The 27,877-nt window shown below is 37.9% G+C and overlaps 1 protein-coding gene across 2 annotated transcripts in view; it reads right to left on the reverse strand.

The window, feature by feature from the left end:
- LOC149578701 (S-adenosyl-L-methionine-dependent methyltransferases superfamily protein) overlaps nt 1-27,877 on the reverse strand; it is a 205,254-nt gene that overhangs the window by 79,627 nt on the left and 97,750 nt on the right. For both annotated transcript variants that reach the window (XM_089831198.1, XM_089831207.1), the window contains exon 5: nt 13,006-13,090. In XM_089831198.1, coding sequence (XP_089687324.1) covers nt 13,006-13,090 — 85 coding nt within the window. The remainder of the gene's footprint in view (nt 1-13,005; nt 13,091-27,877) is intronic.

Consider the following 27,877-nt stretch of genomic DNA (forward strand, 5'->3'; position numbering starts at 1 on the left):
AGACTGTATATTTACCATCGTAAGTAATCGTGTCTTCTGTTTGTCCAGACTAAGAGACCACAAAGATTGCCTTCATACATTATCAATCATCTGAGAGCACAGCCATCATAATTGCATAATATTATTGTTCTATAAAATACAACAAAGTTGTCTTAACCCTTTCTACATACTTAAATTGTCATATCTGAAACAACAAGTTCTGTAAAGGCGTCGTATGAATTTGCATAATCAAACTACAATATCAAAAATCACCAAACCTGCACTATATTCAAATCATTATATTGGAATACATATTAGTGGCTGCATGTAGGAACCTCTACCAGTTCTAAACTCTAAATCGTACCATAAATCTCACAAATGTAGCTTCGGCATTCTGTCAAACATTTGATTAATCATCTGAGACTAAAATATTTATAAATTCTGCATAGACATCATATCAAACATGCATTGTATCCTATAAGAAAAAAAATACTATTCTGAAGTTCGTATACAAAGCGTTGGTATTCTGTTAAATACTTGATCAGCCTTATAATTCTGTAATATTCACTAATCAGACTAGGACATTTTAACGAACATTTTGTATGCTTCCTATGATTATAAACAAAACACAGTTCCTTTGCTGAGTCATGTGCCTGCTATTACTATAGTAGATCGTAACGACAAAGACGTCAAATTCTGCTAGTAAATGCAAACAGTTCTCTACTAACTTGTTTCAGATTTGGATAAGAATCAGATTTGACATATGCATATCCATATAATTTTGAAAACAATGCTGGCAGCTGATAAATCAGTTATTAGTTCAAAAATTACTGCAGTACAAACATTCAGACTTAAATTCTCAACTGCAGTTAGCAGGCCTCCTTCATACCCTTCAGTTCACTATTTGGATATATTATGCCTGCTCCAGTAGTATGCCTGGGAAGTGAAGCTACTTCTGTCGCCTTAGTCTTTCAACAAGAAGAAAAGCTTTTGCGATGCTCTTCAATATGCATCAAACCTCTATTCCAAACTATGTGATTAAACTCAATGGATAATTCTGTGTCGAATCCACCTCTCTAAAAAGATAGGGTTTCTGTCCAACCCTTGAAACTCCTTAGCGGTCTTGTCCTAGGAATTTACCTTCACTGTCACAGCTGCAACAATGGAGAAATAGCTTAAATTTGATAATCTCATAACATGCTCTTGATGGAAGACAAGGTTTGTATATAATGACTCCTGAAACTCCAAGTGAACCTCCATGCTCAATGTGGGATAAATCATTTATTACTTTTAATTCCAGAAAATGTTGGAGAGCTTTATTACATAAAGTGACTTTATATTGTCATTTTATAAGTCACTTTATGAAAATGACTTAAATGCACTTTAACCCCCCTTTATATCATTATATCATAAAGTCATTTAATATTTATAAACTTGATTTAAGTTTAATAATATAACTTAAACCACTAAACCCCTGATAATTTCCAACATCAACTCATAGGAATTATCCATCCATTTTCAAAATATAGATATGATGCCAACTAATTACCCTGTTGACTTACTATAAATAGTGAGCATGAGCAAAACATCCAAGTGACTTACTAAAAATAGTAAGTGTGAACCAAAAAGTGCTAAATGATATCTAGAGGGCACAACAAAATAAAATAGGACACAAAGCTAAATAAATAGATAAAATTGGGGACATGTAATGTCCCCAATTTTAATAAAATACTTTAAAAATTAACAGTCCCAAAATTTAAATAATATTATTTGGACCTTTAATTATTTAATAAAGGGGCCCAATTTTTATTTATTATCTGTAGGTGTTTGTCATGTCAGCATTCTTTTGTAAACTCTCGAGAGTTTTCTCCGAAGGGGTATCTATGTGCAGCTTGTAGGAAGTTGTTAGTATGTGATTTGGATTATTTCTTTGTACTGCAAATTCTTGTTGGAGTTCTAATTTGTTCGCTGTTTCGGAAGTGAAAGATCTTCCCTACTTGGCTATTATGGTTTCGGTGGGATTCAACCCTCACCCTATTCCGTCTCTAGATTACTTTGCTTTCGATTTGGCACATATGGAGTGTCATCTTTGTCTGAGAATAGACATTTCTTAACTTGATTGCAATTATTGGTGTTGGCAATTATCTATGCGAGTGGCGAATGTCTTGTCTATACTATTACTTCCATCTACACTAAGGCTCGACATTATTAATGATTATGCACTCCAAGTCCATTTCTTTTCACATAAGACCATCCAGTTCCTTTTACGTACGACCACCCAATTCCTTCCCTGTACGACCATTATCTTTCCACCATACAACCTCCTCCTTGTCTCCATTCAATGTAGTTACAAGCAAATTGGTCAGCACACAAGTTTCTAGGTGTAATAGAAATAAATTAGGTTGTCGGATAGAATTCGAGACATTACGGTGGTATCAGAGCTAGTGATCTTGCCAGTCAGTCGAGTATTGAGTTTAAATTATGGCATCGAGTAATGGGTTGGTCAACGCACTTAGAGAGCTAAGAAAAAGTCAACAAAGGATCTACACATGGGCGAAAGAAACACTCAACCTCTTGACGTGCACAAGGCCATCGGTGACAACATTCATTCCTAGGGCGGAGCAACAAATAATGTGAACTCCCACAGTTGAGAGGTTGAAGAAAATCAAGCAACATTGGGTGATTGGAGGATGGTAGGGGGGATTATCTATAAAGGATTATATAAAATTGCAAATGAACTATCTATCATCTTAGCAACTAAACTCTTCAACAATGGTCTGAAGCGAGAGATTGATAAGTGGCTACAATATAAAGTCATACTGGCACAAGAGGAAAATGAAGAGTCACATGAGGATTTCTAAGAATTTGTTGCTATGCCTACAAGTGTAGAGCACTTGAAACTTCAAGATGACAAAAACGATGAAGAAGATGTGTGCACTAATTTCATCAAACCAACACTCGTTGATTAACTTGATGGAAATTCTCTACTAGCAGTTGCTCAACTTCATGAAGATGCTATGAATAATTCGTCGAAGCAACCACAATCGGTTGAATATAGAGTCAATCCTTCAGTTGTGCCTAAGTCATGCATGACTGCAATTTCTCCATGTAAAGGGCCTCCTAATTAAAATAATAGGATCTACATGGGTTGCAAGATTCCGAAGGAGGTAGATAATTACATGAAAATTGTAAACTTGGGCATCGATGTAGGTTATGACTGGCTTCTTTGGGATCCTAGTGCCTACGGACATGACAATGTAGCACAACAGAAATTTGACAGGGATGTTCATATTACAATGGAGCAACAAAAGCTATGGTCACTCTTCACCTGTATGATGGTAGTCCTGACAAGAGTACAGCAATAGTGGTGGAGTACGATGTACTAGGATACGTATTGATGCAAAACCATCCTCATGGAAGTAGCAAGATTTACCTAATTGATGAGACTCCAGACAGAGGAGGTTGGTGTGCGTGATCCCATGAAGGTTTTGGATTGGAGCCAAGATGTGTGTTATAATTGGCTTCTATGGGGATCCTAGTCGTTTTGGACATAGCATTGTCTATATCAGAGTGCCACAGCGGAGGCCTAGTGGTGGTCTACTCCTCTCAATTGAATTCAATTATGCTCATGTGATCTTGAAGAAGCATGGAGTTTCCAGAACTTATAGCTCTCCACATCCACAAGCAATCTTTGGGCAATGAGGATTTGTAATGTCCCCAATATTAATAAAATACTTTAAATTATTAAAGATCCCAAAGTTTTAAATAATATTAATTGGACCTTTAATTATTTAATAAAGGGACCCAATTTTAAAACATTATTCGTAGGTGTTTGCCATGTCAGTATTCTTTTGAAAACCCTCGGGAATTTTCTCTGAAGAGGTATTTATATGCAACATGTAGGAAAATGTTAGTATGCAATTTGGATTATTTCTTATTGCGAATTCCTGTTGAAGTTCTTATTTGTTTGTCATTTCAGAAGTGAAAGATCTTCCCTACTTGGCTAATTCAGTTCCAGTGAGATTCAATCCTCACCCTATTCCATCTCTGAATTACTTTGCTTTGGATTTGGCACATCAAGAGCGTCATCTGTCTGAGAATACACATTTCTTAACTTGGTTGCAATTATTAGTATTCGCAATTATCTGTGCAACTGGTATTTATCTGAGTGTCGAATGTTGTGCTTATACTATTACTTCCCTCTACACTAGGGCTTGAGATCATTGACGACTATGCACTACAAGACCAATTCCTTCCCCTTACGACCATCCACTTCCTTCCCTATATGCCCATCCTCTTTCCACCGTACGGACTCCTCCTTGCCTTCATATAATACAGTTACAAGCAAATTGGTCATCGCACAAGTTTCTAGGTGTAATAGGAATGAATTAGGCTGTCAGATAGAATGCGAGACATTACATTACACTACAACTGTAAGAACTTTAGTTAAGTATCTCGTAATCCTGGTTGATTAAAAAGGGGACATTACATTTTACTTTTTCTATTTATCTCATAATCATATTTTGCCTTAGCAAATGACATTACATTACATTTTTCTGAATGGACTACATTCTATATCCTCATCATTAGAGGCTCTAAACCACGTACTACTTACAATAATGGCATCTATCATAATTTGCCAATACATAGACCTAATTTAAAAGAAGTGTTAACTTTAAAAATTCAGACTTGTTTAGTAAATGGGCCCTTCATCTGGTGGTGAAGTTGAATGGTTCTCAATGAGCCCAGCAGGGATCGAGTGTTGCCGAGTGCAAGGAACCAACATCATTAGGGATGAGGTGAGATCATGCCCCAAGCAATTTTGGTGGAATTGATACCCCTCTATCCTTGGCTCTTAGCCGAAGAGGTTTCCGGCACGAGTGAGCCCATATCGAGTTGCTAAAACGTTTATGTTGTGGCTTTCCTCGTTTGTAGCTTGTAGGTTTTGTGCCTCTGTTGGGTTGCCTCAAAGATCTGATCCCTCCATCTAAAAAGAAAATTTAAGATTTTTAATGTTACATACCTTTTTTTTAAAGATTCAAAAGATAGAAAAATGAAATTTCCTTATTTTAGAAAACACGAACACCTAGCTACATGAAATGGAATGGTGTTGTAGAGCCAACGACTTCAATTGTATGTCTTGCAGTGTCATGCTTCCCCATATTCCATCCAATGCTCTCAAGTGATGGTTGGAATTCTAAACATGTCCGTGGAGCAAAAGTTGAATCTAAATGGAATCATTTGTTTTGATGAATCTAAGGTCCAATGGTCACACTCACACTTCCCATAGATGTGGAAAAGAGAGGAACTGAAGAACCCTCTCCACCAATGTTCGTCATTTCTTCCTTTTGCTTCCTTTTTAACGCTTTTTTTAATCTTCAAAAGCCTCTAGGTAACATTGTACTTAACTTACGACATCAAGCAGTGTAATCCACATGGTTTAGCATCATGGTATGGTATGTGTGCAAGTTGATACTTCAGCCCATTAATACCACCATTATTTTTCGTTTTGCAAAAAACACACATTTTCACTTATTTTAGTCTAGGGGTGGCATGTTTCCAGCAAGGAACCTTTCCAACTAGGCCTCAGGTAACTATGCTTAAAATTAATATTTTGGATCAATTTGTAAATGAATTGAAATTTGCACTAAGTTATAAATGAAAAGAAAAATAGCATGGATACTTTCTAATCGAATTAAAATTAAAAAATTAAAGATTAAAAATAAGGGCAATTAGGATTTATAGTGTAAGAATTAAGGAAAAACAAAAAAATGACTAAGATTTGATTGTTGGATGCCTAGGATTTCTTGTTCTGTCCATTAACCTAAAATGAAATAAAAAAGTTAAAATGTACAATAAAATAGAAATTAAAAATTAGAATAACGCAAAAACATAAAATTCTAACTTAACTCTTCAAATTTGGTCTGAAAATTCAAAATGCAGCTCCAAATGAATAGAGGCCTCCAAATCCTTCTTAAACTCCTCTGAATGAATGAATGCAAACTACTTAACCTGTCCAAATGATCCACTATCAGTATCTTCTCTTCAATCGATTTGTTGATTCTCTTCAATGCCACATTATTTTTATCCAAATCGCTCTTTCTCTATTTGTATGCTTGAGAACAATAGGAATGTGTTTTTAGGGTTGAGAAGACATATAATCAGTTTTTGATTAAGGCAAAATTGTTTTTTTTTGGTCACTTTTTAAGTGTTGGGTACATGGTATGGTCCAGGGCTTGGGATTCGCCATGTTCGGCAAGTCTGGTAGACCTTACAGGTCTGCCCATATTCAGCAGGCTCGAGTCCCATCATATTAAACCTAGGACAACTTGCCCAACCCTAGACTCTATGAGTTCAGGCGAGTCGTAGATCTATGATATATACACAATTGAAACACATTGTAGTCTTAGCAAAAACTATGCCCTTAGGTTTACGAAGTTAATGTAAATTGCGTTGACTTATCAAAACCTCCAGCCTACTCACTTATCAAGATGTTGGAAGATCATTAATCCATCTCATATATATGGAAAATTTGGGGATATTTATAGGCATTCTAGGTCATTGGGATTTCATCACAAACATATGAAAACCATCTATTGAATGGCATCTATCCACAAAAATCAACTATACAACAGTTGACACTCAAATACAAGGGATAATAAGTGGCATGCAATTGTCATGACATCCCTGCAGCTATTTAAGTTGACAGTAAAAATCGCATTTCCTTAATCTTTGCATAATCTCTTTATCAAGTTCATCACAGATTCATGATCAACTCTTATTATTAGGCATTTGCAATGATAAGTTGGTAATAATGATGCTATCAAGAACTATGGGCCTCAAGTTAGGCAACCTTTCCAAGCAGCTACATGCATCAATTCATTAACAGAAACAACGTAAAATAGAAGATCAGAAGTTATACCATTAAAATAACAACATCAAATCAGATTAAAGAAATACTTCTAGCATCCTGCTCAAGGTGCTTCATCAAGGCACAGATATTCCAAAATATTCCAAGGAACTAAAAAATCTCAGGAATGCAAAATCATTTTCAGACATTAAACTTCGGTGCAAGCCTAATGAAGTTTCATTTGAGTAATTTTCAAAAGAAGTTCAAGAGATTCTCGAAACAAACCCCTGTTGTATGTTTATCTCGTATTGAACTTTTTGGGTTTGAGCTCTACCTCCAAATAAGGCCACCATCAAACATTTTAATGACTTGGTAACAATTTAGAAAAGTAAAAGTGCAGCGTAAATCATCTTTGACAGTTACCAACACCCATGACCGATGTTCGGCCAGGAATAACAATAGCCAGCCACATATTGGTTAACAGACATCCAAGTTGATATTTTCTTAGTTGCCAATTCGTGAAACGAATCCAATTCGGGTATGCAAATCGGATCCATGGATACGGGATTTTTTTTTTCCCAATAATGATCCATGGAGGATTTGTGTATATAAACATATAAATATATATATATATATGCATTACAAATTTATATATACTAAAAAATAAGAGAAATATACATAATTCTAAAACTAAATCATTGCATAGTATGAATATGTGATTCTAGTATGCATCTATGAATCTAGTATACTAGATAATTGATCTATTTTCATGATTATAAAGAAAATCAGCACATTCACATTCATGATTTTATGTTTTTGTGCCTTGTATTGCCACGGATTCATGCTAGATCCTCACGTTGACCCTTGGATCCGAGCAAATTCATTTCATTTTGTTAATTGAACTGTGTTACAGGATGACATATGGATACAACTTTGAAATCTTGAATGTATAAAATATATATATTAATGTTCTATATATAAAAGGTATTATTAATGAATAAAAAATTGTGTTTAGCCAATGCTTAGACATGAAGATTTCAGGAGTCAACTAAATATTAATATCGAAGATTTGAATTTGAGAAGGTTGAATTTACGGTTGTGAGGATGTTGGAAATATGTGAATACATAAATGCAATAAACAAGTTAATATAATGAGTGCATATAGTGGGAGTGAAGAGAAGCACAATTCTTTGAGGTATTTTGTTCTGCGGTCCAGGTGGCCTGTTTGTGCTTCCAATTTTTGCCACATGTCCAGAAACATGAATATGCAACCCACCTGTAAGCAAAGAAAAGTTTTGTGTTGAAAAGGAAAACTGCATGTGGGAGTGAACTATTTTCTATATTGGAGTCTTTAGGGGGGTTTGTGAGTAGGAAAACCTTGAACATAATGTTGAGATACTGAAATCAGTGATGAGAAATCACCAATGTTGAACATGAAAATGCCTCAACTTGTATACTATGGGTAAATTGAAAAACATTTTGTAATTCCTTTTATTTAAAAAATTAACATGCATGTTAGAACATTATTCATGATGCAAGGTTTAATATATTTGTTGTCATTGTTGTATGAAAGGGAACTTTATTTCTTGAAATCTTTGGGTTGGATAATATCTCTTGGCAGGGTTTCTCTGTCAGAATGAGCTAGATTGTGATTTTTATTTGTTTACTCAATGGTTGTGCGCCTTGTGAACAATCATATTACACTCAATGGAAATGCCCTATCAAGCTTGAAATAATTTATATCCCAATTGCATTAGTAGTGACACAGAGAAAAACTTTGACTTTCCCACGTAGAAAAAATAGCAATTGTAAAACATATATAAAGAATTATTACTATGAAGATAGAGGGTAAGAGTTAACTTATAAAATTAAATTAAATTAAATCTTTAGCTGTATACATACATACATACATACATATATATATATAGAAATGCTCAATAACATGTTTTCATGATTCAAACATATACAAATATTATATATTGTTTAATTTTTTGGAATCAGATAAGGTCTTGTGGTTATGACCTCCCCAATTTGAGTACAATATATAATTTTAAAAATAAACTTAATATTATTTAGACAATGTCAATTCAACACATCTAATTAAATTTATAAATTTGCTGACGCTGAATTTGTACGTGATGATGAATAAGAAAACAATTAAGACAAACAACAAAATTGAAAAAATAATAAAACAAGTAATAAAAATATACAATATCATTTAATATTCCTAATTAAAATCAAAAGCACGAAATTGAAATATAGGCTTTATAGTGGGAGCTTTTCCTCCCAAAGTTTCCCTTCCCACCTAAAATTTGTCATCCTACATGCTTGCCTAATAGCTCTTTCCAACGATGATACAGCTAACCTAACTTGCCTTTTATGCATCGTACACCTGGCAACTCCTCATTTCATACACTCATGCCTTCTATCTTTTCCTGCTCGATCATTTGCAAGTTGGAACCCTTATTTAGTTCACATCTCTATTCCTAATTTTTAAGTAACATGTAATTAGCGCTAAGTTAAAATTGGCCAGTTGCAGCAGCCAGAAATATCAATTTCTTAAATTCCTCTATCTTAGCCCCGATTTCTGCCAAATTTGCAGCGAATGAATCATTCAACTCCACATCTAGAAGTGGAAATGGTGATGCAGAGTCATTTGCGGAGAAATCAAAAGCAAGGAGGAGCATACTTGTGGCATATTATATTCGGGCCAGTAAATCATGTAGCCTGCAAACTAGAGGTTAATTCGTTATCTTCCTGGCTGATTGACAGAAGCAGTCGCTCAGATATTTGCAGCATAAAATGGCCAAAAGGTTATATGATTCTGTTGGAAGGTCCCTCGTTTCTATGCTCTAGGAAGAACACAATGGCCCATCTGCATTTTGGCAGCATTATATGGTTACCTATTCGTGAATGGCAGTCTTTTGGTCTTTCTGAAGATGTAAAATGCGCCCACAATGCAGCGCAATGAGAAAAATGCGCCAATTAAAAGAGCCATGATAACTTTCTTGTTAAACCCATTTGAAAGAATCTCTGCAAAGCTTGTGCAATTTGGTAAATTCAAACGGCCAGAGGCTGCACATAGTCTAGGATTTCTCAAAAATAATGTTTCGCTAAGGTTTCTATAAAGCTCGTTGGTTGGGAAATGGTCGGTTCAAGTTGTTGTACGAAAAATTTAAGAGGTGGAGCATCTTGAGTTTTGCAATAGAGGGTGGGACTGGCCATGATAGTTTACTGAAGGATAAGTCAATGACCTCAAAGCTCGTGAGCTGTCCTAGTGATTGTGGTACTCTTTCATCCAAGTTGTTTTTGGTCAGGTTCAGATAAAATACACTTTTTAACAGTATGAAAATATGGAAGAATTTTGCATTGTCTACTTCCCTCAAATTTTCATAAAAAATGTGGGAGGCGTCTGGTCCCTATCCTTAAAAAATAGCATATTTTAAAGTGAAGTCAAATTGCGTACTTGATAACACAATTGGTACAAGACCAAATTGCAAGGGATCAATAAGATGTTTCTCTACTTACTTTCCCTTTATTTGGTCTAGGTGTGAGGAGTGTTTGGTCTACTTCCCATTTTCCCACTACATGCCCAAGCACTAAGGATTTTTTAATTAAATTGTAATCAAGATCTATAAAATGTGACCATATCTGTATAATTAATATATTTCATGCTTTCAAATTTGTAGCCGATTATTTAAAAATGGACGGAAGTTGGGAACATTGAAGAGATTTGCACAGAGAAACTAGTGAGAAATTTCAGTGTTGTAACATTCTACTTTTGAATTTGGGCGGTCTCACAATTTGAAAATGGCATGCACTGTTAAAAGTAAGAAACATTAGAGCTAACAAATATGTTGACATTGATGTCAGATCATTTCTTTGTCGTTTCTAAACCTTCCATTTAATAGTTTTAATTTACGGATGATGTATAAAGTTTTGAATTTATTAATTTATTGTTAATTAAAAAAAAAATTCCTTACCTATTTTGTTCTATGCCAATAGAAACAGAGATAATTAATTGTTTTATGATTTCAAAAATATTTATAAATTATAGATACCATATATATGGTGAAAACATTCTCCAATGATATTGGTTAAGATTTATTGCTTATATGTATCCAATGGATGCATTAGTTATCCTGCCGTGGGCAAGAACTAATAACATGCATAGATTGAATACATCTATAATTCTCAAATGCAAATTGAGCTTGTATCTTCTAGCACACACCTCACATAACTCTTTGGTTGCAAAGTTTGAATTTTATTATATTTCCCCCCAAGAGCACTTTAACTGTTGCCAAGTTTGAATTTTATCATATTTCCCCCCAAGAGCACTTTAAGTTATAAAAGTTGACATATAATAAAGTCAATTTAGTAATTTTAACTCCCCCATTATTCCAAATGTGACCTTTACATTAATATAATGATATTTTGCAACACAAGGTCCTTGTTTTTATGTGCAAACGATTCAATACTTCTCATCCCGATTCCAACGAGCTATAACACTAAGGTACTCATTTAACAGTTTCATTAGAAATAGCAACCTTAGTGCACATGATTAAATTATAAACAATATCGCATCTGACTTTGTGAAAATGGCCCAACCACACCGGAAGTGATATCTGACCGGCCAGGAGTGATCATGACAATGAAATATGATGTATGATCCCAACTAGGTGACTTTCTAAAAATAGACACACCCTCCAAGAAGCTTGAAGCCCAATCCAAAAGTGAGAAATAACATCTGAAAGCATCATATAACTCCTGTAGATCCTCTGAGATTATTGGAATCATCCATCGACTTACTATAAATAGTAAGTCCCTCAGAACAAAGCCAAAACCCACAACAAGGTCCTCTAATCACTAGTATAGCCTAAAAGTACCCAGTGATGGGCTAAATTCATTGACTCTATTGCTTGCTCAAAATGGGGGCATTACAATACATGACATAGAACATGGATCCACCATTTGAGTAAGCATCTGGGACTTAAAATCCTCCAACGCACATGCATCATGAATCATGATTCACATCATGGCAACTACTTTCTTCTCATAATTCCAAGTAAACTGATTTGTGGGAACTTTGGACCATGGGAATATAAGACAGTTTCTCTCATTTCATTTTGCAAGAAGTAAACCCATCGTAGTTGTGATTAGCAGAAGTTCTATGCCTTTCAATCTCCAAACCTAGATCATTTGGTGCTTTAGTTCCACGCCTTCTCTCCTTGACTTTATCCCTCATCTCCATGTGGGTTAGAATTATACCCCTTTGTTGACCTGACACCAAAGTTATAAATTGTAACTTTGAATAAGTTATCACTGGATGATCAATTGGTCACTTAATTGTGCTAATGTGGGGATATAGCAAAACTTAATTCAGGGAAACTCCAAAGCAGCTGCATACTCCACAACTAGGTTCCTGATCCTCCAGGCCTCTGAATCTATGTTGCCTTCTCTTGAATATAATTAACCAAGGAATAAAAACTCTTGCGCATTGCTGTCTAAAGATTGTCTAGCCTATAAATTGCTCCAGATATTATTGGATTGAAAGTTTAGAGAACTGAGGTGATCCCAAGTAGTTCTTCCACTCCAGCTTTCTTGTGATCATACTTCAGTTCCCCATCCAAGCTCATTTGCCTCTATCAAACCATTCAGCTTTCAACTTTGCATCTCTATTAACTTTCCTAGCAATTGCCTTGAGGGGGAGGGGGCACGCTGCAGGCATTCTTGTACTGTTTTACATATTCAATAAGTTGCCTAATAATAGCATACAAAACATAAATGAAGCAGTGAGCCATAAATCTAAGCACTTTCTAATTTGAATGAAATATATATATGCTCAACTCTAGGATTTTCAAAATAATTGTTCCCTAACCACTTAAAGCCCCTGTGGTTACAAAATATTGTTGTATGTGCCTTTTTTAAACTTTTTATGGCAGAAAAGTTGATGGATCCCTCTTTGCATGATTTCAGGTCCTTTCACACTTGAAAATGATTGATATACAATGTAATTCAATAACAACAAAGGGATCTCATCATGTGCTTTTTCATTTTATGTAGAGTGATAAGTTAATGCATATAATAAATGGTACATGCATGCAAGAGAAATAAATAGAGATCATCCTATTTAATTTATACACCATTCAAAGTTTGTTTTCATAATAGGTTGCTACCTCAAAACAACATCTACTGGAAAAAATCTGTGGATGGGAGAGTATGAACTCAGATAGGAACAAACTTGATGGCCAAATAGAACACCTGCAAGAAATGAAGTGTACAGAAGCAAACTTATTGTCAAAATAATGTATGAACATTTTAAAGCACAGATCATATACTATGAAATTATTAATACGAATTTCATCTGTAATGTAGTAGGCATTTCATCCCATGAAAGATGCAGCAAAGTATAAACCTTCCAATGATATTTCACCAAACAGATGTAATGTGTAAGTTTCCAGGACGGGGACCATAAAAAATATAGGGAAATTTACAGATATACGTTACATTCATATGAAAGTATGGATAAAGCATGTCATTTAAACATCATAGAACCTCAACATACAACATTTCATTGTTTCAATACAAAAACATAATCAAGTTTTAACTGATTCAATACTCTATATGCATTCATAGTTCGAAATTTATTGTCAATATGCATGTAATGATAATAAAATAAGTTTAACATTAACATACAAAATGCCCAAAGGATTAAGTGCTTGCATATAGTTTCATGTTCAATATAAAAATCAAAATACACAAAAGCAAGGCTTACTGCTGCTCCTATTCTACTTCTGCCAACATTGTATCAAGATTGGAGTCATCTGAGTCATTTCCACTATCATGCTCCACTACAAGTGCATCCTCATCCAACAAAATCCCAACCAATCCTGGTGGTGCCTCCTCCTCAACATGGGCCACACTTTCAGGATCAGCATCCCACTGTAAAGCTGGAGTCTGGTTATACTCAAGAGTCTAACAATCCTGAAGTTAAAGAGCACTATGCATGGCCACTAGCTTCTCTGCTTGTCTATAGGTAAGTCTTATCCTCTCGAGAGAGTGGATAAAGGCATTTATAGACCAATTATTCTCTATAGCAGAAGAATTAGCAACTTGTGCAATGAGGCAAGAGGCAAGCACGTCAAATATGGTGTATCCCTCCCATGCCATGTCCACCACCTGATAGGACCTTTTTGTGCCAATAACACTATCCAATCTCATCAGTGGCATACTCAATGTTGGGCCATGAAATTTTGTGAAGTCAAGTGTGTGCAAAGTATGGAAACCTCCTCCCTTAAAAACATCTCATCACTTGTAAGAACCCATCTAATACCTTTGGATCAACACATGGAAGCACCATTGTGAGATTGTGTTGTGAGGTTCTCACACCATCGCCCCAAAACTATGGGGGCCCCCTTTTTTTTAATCGCCTTGGCAAATTTTTGGATTGTCCAACAATTTTTTATTTGATTTTTTGAGATTTTTTAAGCCATGGAAACCTTCAGGCCAGTGGGGAGAGGTTTATTTTATCTCCACCCAGTTCCAACTTGACTTTCCAGAACAACCAATTTCATCCTTAGGCCAGACAAAATTTCAAAGAGCAACACTTGGTAGGATAAAATTGTAAATTTTGTACTTAAGCGATTTCTTTTGAAAAATTGGATATAACTATGTAAATTTGGATAATTTTCAAAAGGTGAAATTTTGTTAGATTTGAATTTTGGAAAATCTTAAATTTTTCTTTGGTGAAAAAATTAATTTTGTGGAGATGAAGTCAAATTGCAAAATCGATTTTAGACTCTAGAAATGATTTTATTTTTGTCAAAAAATTTAAATGGCATAGCAAAATCGATTTGAATTAAATTGCAAAAAATTGGCTTTAATGGATTGAAGTTGCCTTGAAAACTTTTTTGCCTTTAATGAAATTGGTAATTTAATATTGAGAAATGGCTTTTGGCTAGCCAAAATCCAATTTTAATGACATATTAATTACTAAATCATCATTAAATGGAAACATTTAGCATCTCCAAGGCATTATTTATTTTCTTTTTGCAATTTTGGTCCAATTGGCAATTTTAAAAAATTTAATTTTCATCATGGCACGGTTAATTTTGGTTAAGCATTTATTGTTGGGCCAGATTTATGATTTAATTTTTTGATTTTTTTCCCCTCCAGGTCCAAGTTGGCCAACTAGGGAAGGCGTGTGGAGTTGGGTACAAGAGGAAAATTTTTCCTCTTCTCTCCTCATTTCTCTTTGGTGTTTGGCGATTTTTGGCAAAGGGCAGATTTCTTCTTCCTTGGACGATTTTTGCAAGGGCGGATTTCTTCTTCCTTGAAAAATTTTTCCAAGGGTAGATTGGTATTTTCCTTGGATGATTTTTTTGCAAGAACAGATCTGCACTCTTTTGCTTGGTGAATTTTGTGGGAGCCGAAATTTGTGGAAGATAAAATTCTGATTTTCAAGAGGGGCTGTGATTTTCTCCTAGAGCTAGGACCTCAAGATTTGCAAACGGATTGAAATTCTCGAAGTCTAATCCTAAATTCCAAAAAGAAGATGCGGCTATTGGTAAAAGTAATTTCAAATCATTTAGAGTTGAAAGGGGTCCTTAAGCTGATTTCCTTCTTTCGCTCTAGTCTAAGAATTGTCTCCCTTGCTTCTTCTTGCACTCATTCTCCACCACTTTACCATCCCGTACTAGGGCGACAAGATGGAGGATGTTAGTACAAGCAAGAACCCTAAGGGGACAAACACTAAGACAAAGAGGATATGATGCCCAAAACACCTTTTTTCTCACAAATGAGGCGAATAACCGATGCCAATGTCGGTACAGTAAACATGATACAGGTAGAGGTGACTTTTAATCATTTAGAGTTGAAAGGGGTCCTTAAGCTGACTTCCTTCTTTCGTTCTAGTCTAAGGATTGCCTCCCTCGGTTCTGCTTGTCTGATTGTCCACCACTTTACCATCCTGTAATAGCGATGAGATGGAGGATGTTAGTACAAGCAAGAATCCTAAGGCGACAAACACTAAGAAAAACAAAGAGGATATGATGCCCAAAACACCTTTCTTCTCGAAAATGAAGCGAATAACTGACACCAATATCGGTACAGTAGACATGATACAGGTAAAGGATAGACTAAAGGAAGGACAATCCCCTTTGGCAAAGAACAGAAGGTGGTTGCACATCACAGCCCAGGCGTTGATACTTCCATTACAACCATGATGAGCGACATCGGAGCAGCACTTGATTTTGAAGATATCAGAGAAGAGGACATCAATGAAGCAAAGCTTGGATCAAGATTGGATGAGCTAGGAAAGGTTACTATCAAGAAGAGACATTTGAACACCCTTTCCTCCCTCAATGCTTTTGTTGGATTCGCAAAAGAGTATGAGAAGGATCATGAGAAGACACTACAAGCAGCAAACAACGTGATGAAATCGGCAGAGCTCAAGATAAAGCACACAGCTTGTCCTCCTATAGAGGAAGTCAACAAAAGGCTAGCTAGGTTCATCGCCTTAGCTAAAAGAACAAAAGAAAAGGGAAGAGTCATATTAGAAGATCATTTAATGTAAGCTTAAGTGGCAATTTCTCTTTCTTCTAGACTAGGACAAGTGTCTATTTCTGATTGGCCGCCATTTTGGTGCCTTCTCATTGGTTGCCACTTTTACACTTTTTTTCATTGGTCCATTGACGAGGTGGCATCTTCTCATTGGCCGGTGGGGTGGCAACCCTAATTAGGGTTTCTAGGATTCAATCTGGATCAACGGTTTTGCTTTTGATCTCTACCGTTGGTTGTAATTTTGGCCTCTATATAGGGCCATTTGCTCTCATTTGTAAGGGTCGGAGAAAATTGTTGCATAAGATAATGCCAAAATCGCTTTCTTTCTCATTGTTGTGACTTACATGGTGATTAAGAGCCTTTGATATTATTGCATGGTTTCTACTTCCAAATAGTTAGGGTAACATTTGTGAGAGAGTTATGTTGGAGGATTGTTGCCAAGATACTATCAAAATTGTTCTCTATTCATTGTTGTGACTTGCATGGTGGATATACATGATCATTTTGGTGTATTGCATGTTTCTTCTCATCTCTCAAATTAAAGTAGAATTTTATTTCATGTTGCTAGAGTATAAGTAGATGGCTAATTTATGCTGATGTTGGTAGATGTTTGATAGGGATCAATACTAGACCACTAGCATCCTAGCAGCTGGTTGGGAAACCTTGTGTGGTAAACTAGTTCATTTTCTTTTGAATCATTGCATCTATGGAGGTGGGGCCGCTAGTTAGCCTTCATTAGATTCGATCCCTGTCCATTTGCTAGCCTTCCCATTCATAGGAGTAGGAGCAGAATAGCGAGTAGTTGGGTAGTCGAATTTCACTCTAAGAAAGTTAGGAAGGTAGAAGTCATTAGAACTATTATCGCCGCCTCCTCGTGCAATCAACATTATTTGGCGCTACATCCTCCACCATTACCATCACCATCAACATCACCTGGCACTCATACAAAATCATCACCATCTCACCAAAAACCCAAGTCATCCTTGAATGAATAGCGTAAGGCTGCCTACGTGATTACCAACGAATCACATCGATAAACTGAGCGAGTATCCACAAGAGTAAGGAACATTGGAGTTATTCTCATATCCCATGAGCAATAACTTTTCAAGAGAGGAAATGTATGTTTGATACTCCATATCGGATATTCAATTACTAATATGTTATGTAAGTGATACAAAAACTCGCATCAACAGATTGTCACACCATCGCACCATTCCAAATGAGACCCCTCTTTTTGCTATGGCAATAGGAGTAGTGGTCTTAAGTGGTCTTGGTAGCAATTTTTTAGACTCCACATCTAAGAGATGAATTTGAGCAACTTTGGCTCATGTAGTCAAGATAGTCAGCGTATGAGCGATAGTTGGGCTACGCTAGTGTAATCTTAAAGCCTGATGACTCCCTGGATATAAAGAGCAAGACGCTTATGATCTAAAAATCTAAATGTGGAGAAATCTTAGGACTCCCTAAAAAATTGTAAAAGCCTCCCCTTGATCTAAGAATAGATAGAACAACAAAATATGAAATGTTGCTCAAGCTTAAGCTCTCTAATGTTGAAGAGCTAGCAGACCCTATTCTCTCTATCAAGCTAATGATCAGTTTCAATGCAAAGCCAATTTGAGCCCATTTTGAAGGAACCAAGAGGGATCCAAAGGGAATGGGACCAATGGTCGAATAGGTACAAAGGAAAGAAATAATGATCAAAACTTGAACCTCAAGAAAGTGTGTTGCCTAGAATGTCACCCTTGGATAAATAGCCTCGTAGGGATTGACCCAAGTAATGTGAACAAACTATCTATAAATGTCAATTTTGATATACATCTCCAACTCTTGTTTGGGGAGAAGGAGATGACATGGGTTCAAGAGAATATTGGTAAGGGGAGAAGGATCAATCTTGATGCCTTAGACCCAAGAAGGGCATAGGTCTCAGCAAACCAGCCATGGACCCTCCTAAAGGAGACCACAACAACAATAGACCCCGAGGAGCATAGGCAAGTTAGGGCACATGTAGTATCCCTCATAGGAGTCGGTGAACCCTAAAGGTGATGTAAAAACCAAACCAAATCAAAGATGATCCCAATCCTGAAGGGACAAGCCTCGAACTCTATGAGAATGATATTATCAAAATGTTCCTGATGCGACAATAACAAGTATAGGGTCCCTGATCTCTGTCATGTGTGAAACAATGAAGTACGGATACACCAGAACTGGGGTCGTACGGCAATGTGGGTTGAAGAGAGAGAAGTGTGAGTGGTTGCAAGAGGCGATATGACTAAAGATAAAGTGGTTGTACAGTGGACAATTGCAAGTCGTACAGGGGCAATTGGGTAGCCATATGGTGAAAGATTGTTAGGCCATACGGTGAAGATTGCCAGGTCGTAGGGTGAGGATGGATGCCGTAATGGAGACAGAATGATGTATTGTGCAAGTGGTATAGGGAAATAGAAGGTGGTATGATGGGTGTGAAAGCCGTACAACTAAGTTGGAAGGTCGTATGGTAGACAGAATACATCGGCTGTACAATGAAAGATAGGTGATGTGTTGGAATGAATGAGCAACACAAGAAACACACAGTTAGGTATCTGAGACCGATACGAAACACAATTTTGTTCATACACAAACACAGAAAATGTTGATGAAATCCACACAATAATAGAGACTTGAATGCGAGTAATAACTGCCAGAAGATAATGCTCCGATTTGCCAGATACGAGCGAAGTATTACATGCAAAAAATGGAATAGGGTGAGGGCTAAAACCCACCAAAATCACACGAACCAAATAGGGAAGATCTTTCACTTCCGAAATGGCGAACAATCCAGAACTCCAACAGAAATTCGTAGTACAGAGAAAATAATCCAAAAAGCATACCAACTACAACCTGCAAGTCGTGCTTAAATACCCGTCGGGAAACTTTCTGAGGGTGTACAAAGATAGCCAACAGCGACACACTACAAAAACAAAAATAAAATGGGTCCGAGATATATTAAATCAATCAGCTCATTACAAACGTTTGATTTATTATTTATTTTATAACGGGAACATTACAGTCCGTCCCAAATTTTTCTTGTCCTCAAGAAAATGCATCGTTGGGTGTTGGAGAATGTGCTCGCCTTCCCATATCGCGTCGTCCAATGGTAGGTATTGCCAGCGTACCAAGTATTCCTTCATAGTGCGGTTTCGTAGGGCTCTCTCATGTACTTCAAGGATCTCGGCTGGTTGCAAAATGAGCTTTCCTTCTTCATTGAGTGGCGGAAGGTCGGTAGCAACTATGATGTTTTGCCCTATGGCTTTCTTCAGACAAGAGACATGGAAGACATTATGAATACGGCTACCCTCTGGAAGTTCCAGCTCATAGGAAACTTCACCAATGCAGCGAGTTACACAATAGGGGCCATAGAATCGGGGTTTCAGTTTCTCTTTTCCTCTTTCCTTTAGTGAGGATTGTCGATATGGTTGGAGTTGGAGATAGACCAAATCCCCCACTTCAAAACTTCTCTCTATTTTGTGTCTGTCGGCGAACATCATCTGTTGATTTTGTGCCCTTTGTAGATTTTCCTTTAAGCATCTTAGAATGTCTTGTCCCTCCCGAAGCCAGTCCCTTGCCCTTGGTGCACAACTATCACCCAGAACTATGTCGATGAAGGAAAGGGGTTCGTACCCGTATAGAGCTGTGAATGGTGTCATTCCAATGGACATGTGGTACATGGTATTGTAGCAATATTCCCCCAAATGGATCCATTTTACCCACGCTTGCTGTTGTACCAAAACGTAGTTCCGAAGGTAGCCTTTGAGCCATTTGTTCACGATCTTTGTTTGTCTGTCTGTCTGCAGATGATAACTTGTACTTGGCGATAATTCTGTTCCTGCCATCCAAAACAACTCTGTCCAGAAGATACTGATGAATCATCCATCCTGATCACTGACAATGTTTCGGGGTAACCCATGCAGATGAAAAACCTCTCTAAAGAACAGATCAGCAACTTGTGCGGCCTGAAGGTCGGAGGGGATGGCAAAGAAATGTGCATACTTTGTCAATCTGTCAACCACCATGAAAATACAATCCTTTCCGTTCACCTTGGGAAGCCTTATTAAGAAATCCATCGATATACTTTCCCACTTATGTTTGGGAATTGGCAAAGGTTTGGCAGCCCAGCAGGTTGAGTATGTTCGGACTTGTTCTGCTGGCAAACCGTACACTCTCTTACATACTGCAACACGTCCCCTTTAAGTCCTTTCCATGAAAACCTCTCCTAAAGACTTTTGTAAGTTTTGAGGAAACTCGAATGTCCAACTAGGGGTGAGTCGTGTACTTCCCTCAAGATTTTTTGCATTAACTTGGATTCTAGCACTAAATATATCTGGTTTTTATAGTAGATGATGTCATCCACCACTCTGTACCGATCATCGTGAGTGTGGCCATCCATTATTTCACATGCAAATGTATTTTTGGAATATTCCACTAACAGAGGTGCCTTCCAGTCAGTTGAAATCTAGTCTAATGAGTAGATGGTGGGTTTTTGGGATAAGGCATCTGCAACCACATTATTTTTCCCTTTCACATATTCAATGTCAAAATTAAATGCTTGAACCCTGCTTACCCACTTTTCTTGCCGTTCGTTCAAGTCCCATTGCTCCAGAGAATATCTCAAACTGTTGTGATCCGTACAGACAACAAACTTGGCACCTACCAGATATGGCCAGAACTTGGTTAATGCATGAACGATGGCAAACATTTCTTTGTCGTAGATGGAATATAGGCGTTCTGTTGGCGTAAGCTTCCTGCTCTCATAAGCAATGGGGTGTCTATCTTGCATCAGTACTGCTCCAATGCCTTCTCCGAATGCGTTGCTCTCCAAAATGAACAGTCGGGTGAAATCAGGGAGTGCAAATATAGGACAAGTGCTCATGGCCTCTTTTAGCTTCTCAAGGTAAGTTGTCTTTTCGTTCCACTGGAAGGACCCCTTTGTCAGATCCGTTAAGGGTGCGCAAACCTGAGAGAATCCTTTAACGAACCTCCTGTAGTAACTGCACAGTCCGAAAAATCCTCGCAAATCTGTCAGTGATTTTGGGGGAGGCCAATCGAGGATAGCCTAAATCTTCTCCTAATGCACTTGAACCCCGTATTTACTGACAACATGCCCGAGGTACAATATTTCTATCATACCAAATTCACATTTGGACTGCTTGGCAAACAAAGACTGTTCCTCCATGATACTTAGGACTTCATTCAGATGCTTCAAGTTCTCCTCCCATGCCCTACTATAAATAAAAAGATCATCAAAAAATACCAATAAATACTTACGCAATTGTTTGTTGAAGATGCGATTCATGCATGATTGAAATGTGGCAGTGCATTGGTCAATCCAAACAGTATGACTAAAAATTCATAATGTCCGTAGTAACAACAGGAAGCCGTCCTCTCCACATCTTCCTCCCTCATGCAGATCTGATGGTATCTGAAACGGAGATCTATTTTTGAAAAATAGACTGCACCATGCAATTTATCCAGCAACTCATCTATCCTTGGAATGGGATATTTGTTCTTTATTATTTTTTCAATGCGCAGTGGTCCACACACATGCGCATTGTCCCGTCCTTCATTTTGACCAAGACCACAGATGATGCGAATGGGCTAGAACTAGGACAGATCCGTCCTTTCTCTAGCAATTCCTAAATTGTCCTTTCGATCTCATCTTTGAATTTCTTGGGATGGCAGTACAATGTGGTTATGACCAGCTTTGCCTCTGATTCCAACTTGATACTGTGTTCAAACCCTCGATGAGGTGGTATGCCAGGAGGAATATCCATAAAAACTTTATCATATCTACTTAAAATATCCTCGAGTTCATCATCCTGTGGAGGTGTTCGATGCCCCTTTATAGGTTCCGCCAAGATAAAGCAATGCGCAGCCCACGCAACCTCATCGTGCCGAAAAATTGCCTCCATCCGATGCATAGAAACTTCCTTCAAACCTTCATTTTCCATTCCTCGAAGGACAACCTTCTTTCCGTCAACAACAAAGGTGAAGTCCATATATTTTAAACTCTGAGTGTATTCATCAAGTGTCTCCATCCACTGTATGCTGAGAATAACTTCCATGTCAGCAAGGTCCACTATGAAGAAATCTTCAGTCACCGTGTGATTCACCATTGTGATACTCAGCTGAGGAACAAGGCGCGTTCAGGGCAGAAAAGTCCCTCTAGCAACCTTGACCTGAAAGCCTACGTGCATCTCTGTAGGTAGACTTCTTCGCTTTACCAAGGATGAGTTTACGAAATTTAGAGTAGCTCCGCTATCCAACATCACCCTAACCCTTTGTCCTTGAAGGGTATCCCGTACACGAAAATCCGTGCACCTTGGGCTGCTGAAAACCGTGCAACTCGGGCTGCTGGCCAAGGAAATGGTTCCTCCGCATTGTACCAAGGCTGCAATTCTCTCTGTATGGTTTAAACTAACCATGTTGGCATCATTGTGGGGCTGGTTATCTTCGACCGGCATTTCTTCCTGTTCATCCTCATCATCAGACACGACCTCAATGTAATGGATCTTTCCCTTTCCAAGGCATCGGTGGCCAGGCTCCCAAGGTCCCTTGCAACTGAAACATAATTTCTTCATTCTGAGTTCCTACTTGGTAGCATCATCCAACGACGGCTTCTTGGAAGAAGGTTTGTCCCTCGGAAACGTTTGCAGTTTGGAATGTGAGTAACTTCAAGAGGATGATGCCGATGACAATGCCATACTTCGTGCTTTATTGATTGCTTTCGATAGGGTGGTCGGATTGAACCCCTTCACCCAACCTTTTAGAGGTTCTGTCAATCCGTCCTTGAAGAGCACTACCCGTCTCCTTTCGAAAATGTCCGTGACCAAAACAGAGAGTTTTTGAAATTTCGTAATGAATTGATCGACCGATCCGGTTTGTCTCAGTTGTGCCAAATCTTTGAAATTGAGCTCTAGATCTATACCATCAAATCGTTCTATCAATCTCTCTGTGAATTCTGCATAAGTATTTATTTGATCATGCCCTAATGTGATGGTGTCGTGATGCCACCATTCATGCACAACTCCTTCCAAGTGTAGCACGGAAAAGTTGATTGCTTCTTCTTCTGGCATAGGATTCAGTTGGAAGTAGGTATCGACTTTCATTACCCACGCTTGCGCAGATATGGAACCGGATCCATCAAATGGAGACAAATCTACCTTACTCAACTTTCTTCTAAGATCATTGTTAAAATATACTCTTTTTCCGCCTCCTAAATATCTCATTCTCAAATCCGCGTATATCTTCTTCAAGGTTTGCATTCTTCCAATCTTCTCTCAGTTGTTCTTGCATCTCTTCGAACGTTGGTTGTTTCCCTCCATGTTGTGCCTCCGTCCGTGATGGAAAAGTCGGCATGGAAGGTCGAGAGCGTGTTGGATGAGGGTTTGATTTACCCAACACCAAGTCCGCACTGTGACCATTTTGTTCCCCGAATATTTTGTTTTTCACCAACTTCTTGAGAGTTTCTTCGATGAATCGCTGCGTATCGTTGATCTATGCCTGATTCCTGGAAAGTTCCCTCAATAGTGCCACGAGTTCAGCAGTTGTCGATTCCAGTTCAGCAGCCATTTGATCAACGAAATGTGTCCTCTTCCGGCTATAAACTCTCATTCACTGTCCACAAGCTGGCAGGATCGAAGCGCTTTGATACCACTAAAATGTTCCTGATGGACAATAACAAGTATAGGGTCCCTGATCTCTATCGTGTGTGAAATAATGAAGTACGGATACACCAGAACTAGGGCCGTACACCAATGTGGGTTGAAGAGAGAAGTGTGAAAGGTTGCAGGAGGCCGTACGGTTGAAGATAAAGTGGTCGTACAATGGACAGTTGCAAGCCTACAATGGCAATTGGGTAGCCGTACAGTGAAAGATTGTTAGGTCGTGCAGTGGAGATTGCCAGGCCGTACAATGAGGATGGATGTCATAATGGAGACAGAACGATGTATTGTGCAAGTGGTATAGGGAAATAGGAGGTCGTACAATGGGTGTGAAAGTCGTACAACTAAGTTGGAAGGTCGTACGGTAGACAAAATACACTGGTCGTACAATGAAAGATAAGTAATGTGGGTGAACGGATGAGCAACACGAAAAACACACAGCTAGGTATTTGAGACCGATACGAAACACAATTTTGTTCATACACAAACACAGAAAATGTTGATGAAATCCACACAATAATAGAGACTCGAATGCGAGTAATAATTGCTAGAAGATAATGCTCTGATTTGCCAAATCCGAGCGAAGTATTACGTGCAAAAATGGAATAGGGTGAGGGCTAAAACCCACCAAAGCCGCACAAGCCAAATAGGGAAGATCTTTCACTTCTAAAATTGCGAACAATCCAGAACTCCAACAGGAATTCGCAATACAGATAAAATAATCCAAAAAGCATACCGACTACAACCTACAAGCCGTGCTTAAATACCCATCGGGAAACTTTCCAAGGGTGTACAAAGATAGTCAACAACAACACATACTAGGGAAACAAAAATAAAATGGGTCCAAGATATATTAAATCAATCTGCCCGTTACAAAAGTTTGATTTATTATTTATTTTATAACGGGAACATTACAATTATTTTGAATAGACTGCTTGCCCTAAACAATAAAACCATAGAGCACAGTAGGTATGATAAGAGTGTTTGTAAAGGTCATCATGGACATGGTGGCCTGTAAATACTCTCGAAAACACTCTCTCTCAAGAAGGGCCAAGGAAACATACCCCTTGTTGATAAACGGCTAAAGGGAAGGTCTCATGCAAAACTTAGGACGAGAGAACTTGAACCCTAGGTATGCATAGAATGAATAAATCTCCACCATAATGCCCTTGAAATAAAGGAGGTGAGAACTCTTGAGAACATTGAAGAACATAACGTTAGTCTTCCTCAAATTGATCGTGAGATGTCACTGCTCACAAAAAGAAGTGAGATTGTCCAATTGTCTCTGCAAACCGTCCAAAGAGGAGGCCAAGAGCACATCATCATCCAAGAAGAGTAGAACAGAGATCAAAACCTGGTGAAGGGGGCAAACATCTATTAGAATATATAGTCCACCAATATAACTAAGAGGAGGGGGGTTAAATCAGTTATTCAACTAATATCACAATTATCAACCTTATTAAACTTTAACCATATGAGCAATATAATCAGAAACTAGAACAAGATACTCATGCACAATTAACACCAGATATGTCAACTAGGGAAACCCTTGATCAAAGGGAAAACCCCGGTGGTATTGGTATCCACAAGATGATGTACTAATAAAAACATTCATTGTTAAGGGATGGACCCTGTTAGGAGTCTATTAAAACATTTAGTACATATTAGTCCCTGTAAGGAGACTTTGAATCCCTGTTAGGACATTCCAACTCTATTAGGAGTTGTGTCAACCCTATTAGGAGTTGTAGAAGACAGATGAACCCACTTTCTAAACAGCTCCAGGGGCAAGACCAATAAACCCACTATAAAAATGATCTCTGTATTATTCCTTGCAGAATAATAGAAATTAATAGTACTACTCCTTCCTCCTTCTATGTCCTATCAACCGGACTTTTGCTTCTTCTGATCTTGTAAACAGATCACAAATCTCACATCTAATAATCCATTGGATTGCTTATTCGCATTCAATAAACACTCTACTCCTTTTTGCACTTCCTTAATTACTTCGCATACAACTTACATTACAAACAAGCAAAACATCTTTCCTTTATACTATATCTTTAAAATAATTCCTTGAGTTGGCTTTGAGGCTTTCCCAATTAATTATAATAAGATAATTAATTAATTTACAATTACAATAACATTGTCGGCTCACAGTGTATACGACTTTTCACACATGCGACACTAGGATTTGCGCATCTGTTGATGTCATCATTAGATTGTCATGTCACTGGCTGACCGCGCATCATCAGATTATATCTTTGTTAGAAGATATAATGCAAACATCAAAAACCGCTTCTCAAATACTCTGCCTCTATACTGCTCTCTGTAAAATAGGAATAACTTTCGTATGTCTTCGACTTTCTCGTTGCGCATTGAAACATAACATCAGGACACTGTATAGAACATGTCCATGAACACGCATCACCAGACAATCAAAACATTGTCCGTACAACTAAGATCTTTGTCTGCTACTATGTCAATCTTCACAAATTTACTGCTATGTTGACATCAATGACAAACACAGTCATGAATGCAACATGTCAATACTCTCCAATGCTTTAGGATACTCCCCCAAAGGAATACCATCTGCATTCATGCTAACACCATCATCCACCAAAAAGTGATCCAAAAGAAAAGCCTCCACCTCATTAGAGTAAATTCTAAATAGGCCAGGGGATAAGGGCAGCATTACTTGACCCAAATGGTACTTCAATGAAGTCAGAGAGCACACAATGGGTCTTGAGGCAGCCAAGAACCTCTAATACAATCTCATGATAGCAATAAACAGGATCTCCAAAATACCAATGCCCCTAAGTCTCTAAAAGGGGTTCGTCCTTGAAATAAAATCAAGAACTTTACAAAAATCCGGAAAGTAGTATACACCTTCTAGGAGCAGTTGCAAGCCTCCACAATAACACCCCAGAGAGTCAAAACATGGCTCATTGTCTCGTAATCTGATTTAAAACAGACTTGCCCCTCGTACTGATTCCATGTTGGTTCCAACTCCCTAGAGAGTAGAGTGTGAAGGACTACGGCATACAATTCAAAGGTATGGACAAACATAATAGTCCTATAATTGTTGGGGTCAGAGGTTAGCCCAACCTTGTGGATTGAATAGACAATGTGATGTGATAAAGAGTGCAGAAAACTCAGAAAGTCCATGTGAACCACATAATTGAAGAGATCTAATAAGTAAAAGCCACAAATAAGTGAGCCAAGCTTAAAGATCTCAACTTGGCACCCTTCTTTGTCATCTGCTCTGTTGTTGTTCATCATTCTACCTACTTCCCTAACATTCGTGCAAGTGAAAATATGAAAATAGGGGGAGGGGCAACCTAGATGAGGGGCTAGAAGGGGATATCATAGAGCTCAATGGTATAGGAGACCACAAAACTATGGTCCATCTCAAGGGCAAGGTGACAGCGGAAATGAAAAAGAGAAAGCCAATAGAAGTTGGGGAAGTGAATGAGGGAGGCCCAAACGGTACTTTCTGCTCTAAGAGATGAAGTGTTTCTGGCAACAGAGTGAGTGACAGCGTATAGTCTTCAGTTGGGTGTACTAAGGGTGTTGGAGAGTGAAAGCATAGCATAGGCTCATATGGAAATCCTTACAATTGTCATCGTACCTTTTGTTCCTAGGGAAAGTATTCCTTTGTCTGGGAGAGGTGAAAGAAAAGGCTAGTGAGGTAAGGGATAAACAACAAGGTGGTTTTCCAAAGGGAGGCAAAAAGAGGGTCAAACTTGGAGGTGACAGAATCTAAGGAGGAAAATTAGGGATTAGGGGGGGA

Source organism: Cupressus sempervirens, chromosome 1 (genome assembly GCF_028749045.1).
Source record: "Cupressus sempervirens isolate cs-2001-9-10 chromosome 1, ASM2874904v1, whole genome shotgun sequence".
Classification (NCBI taxonomy): Eukaryota; Viridiplantae; Streptophyta; class Pinopsida; order Cupressales; family Cupressaceae; genus Cupressus; species Cupressus sempervirens.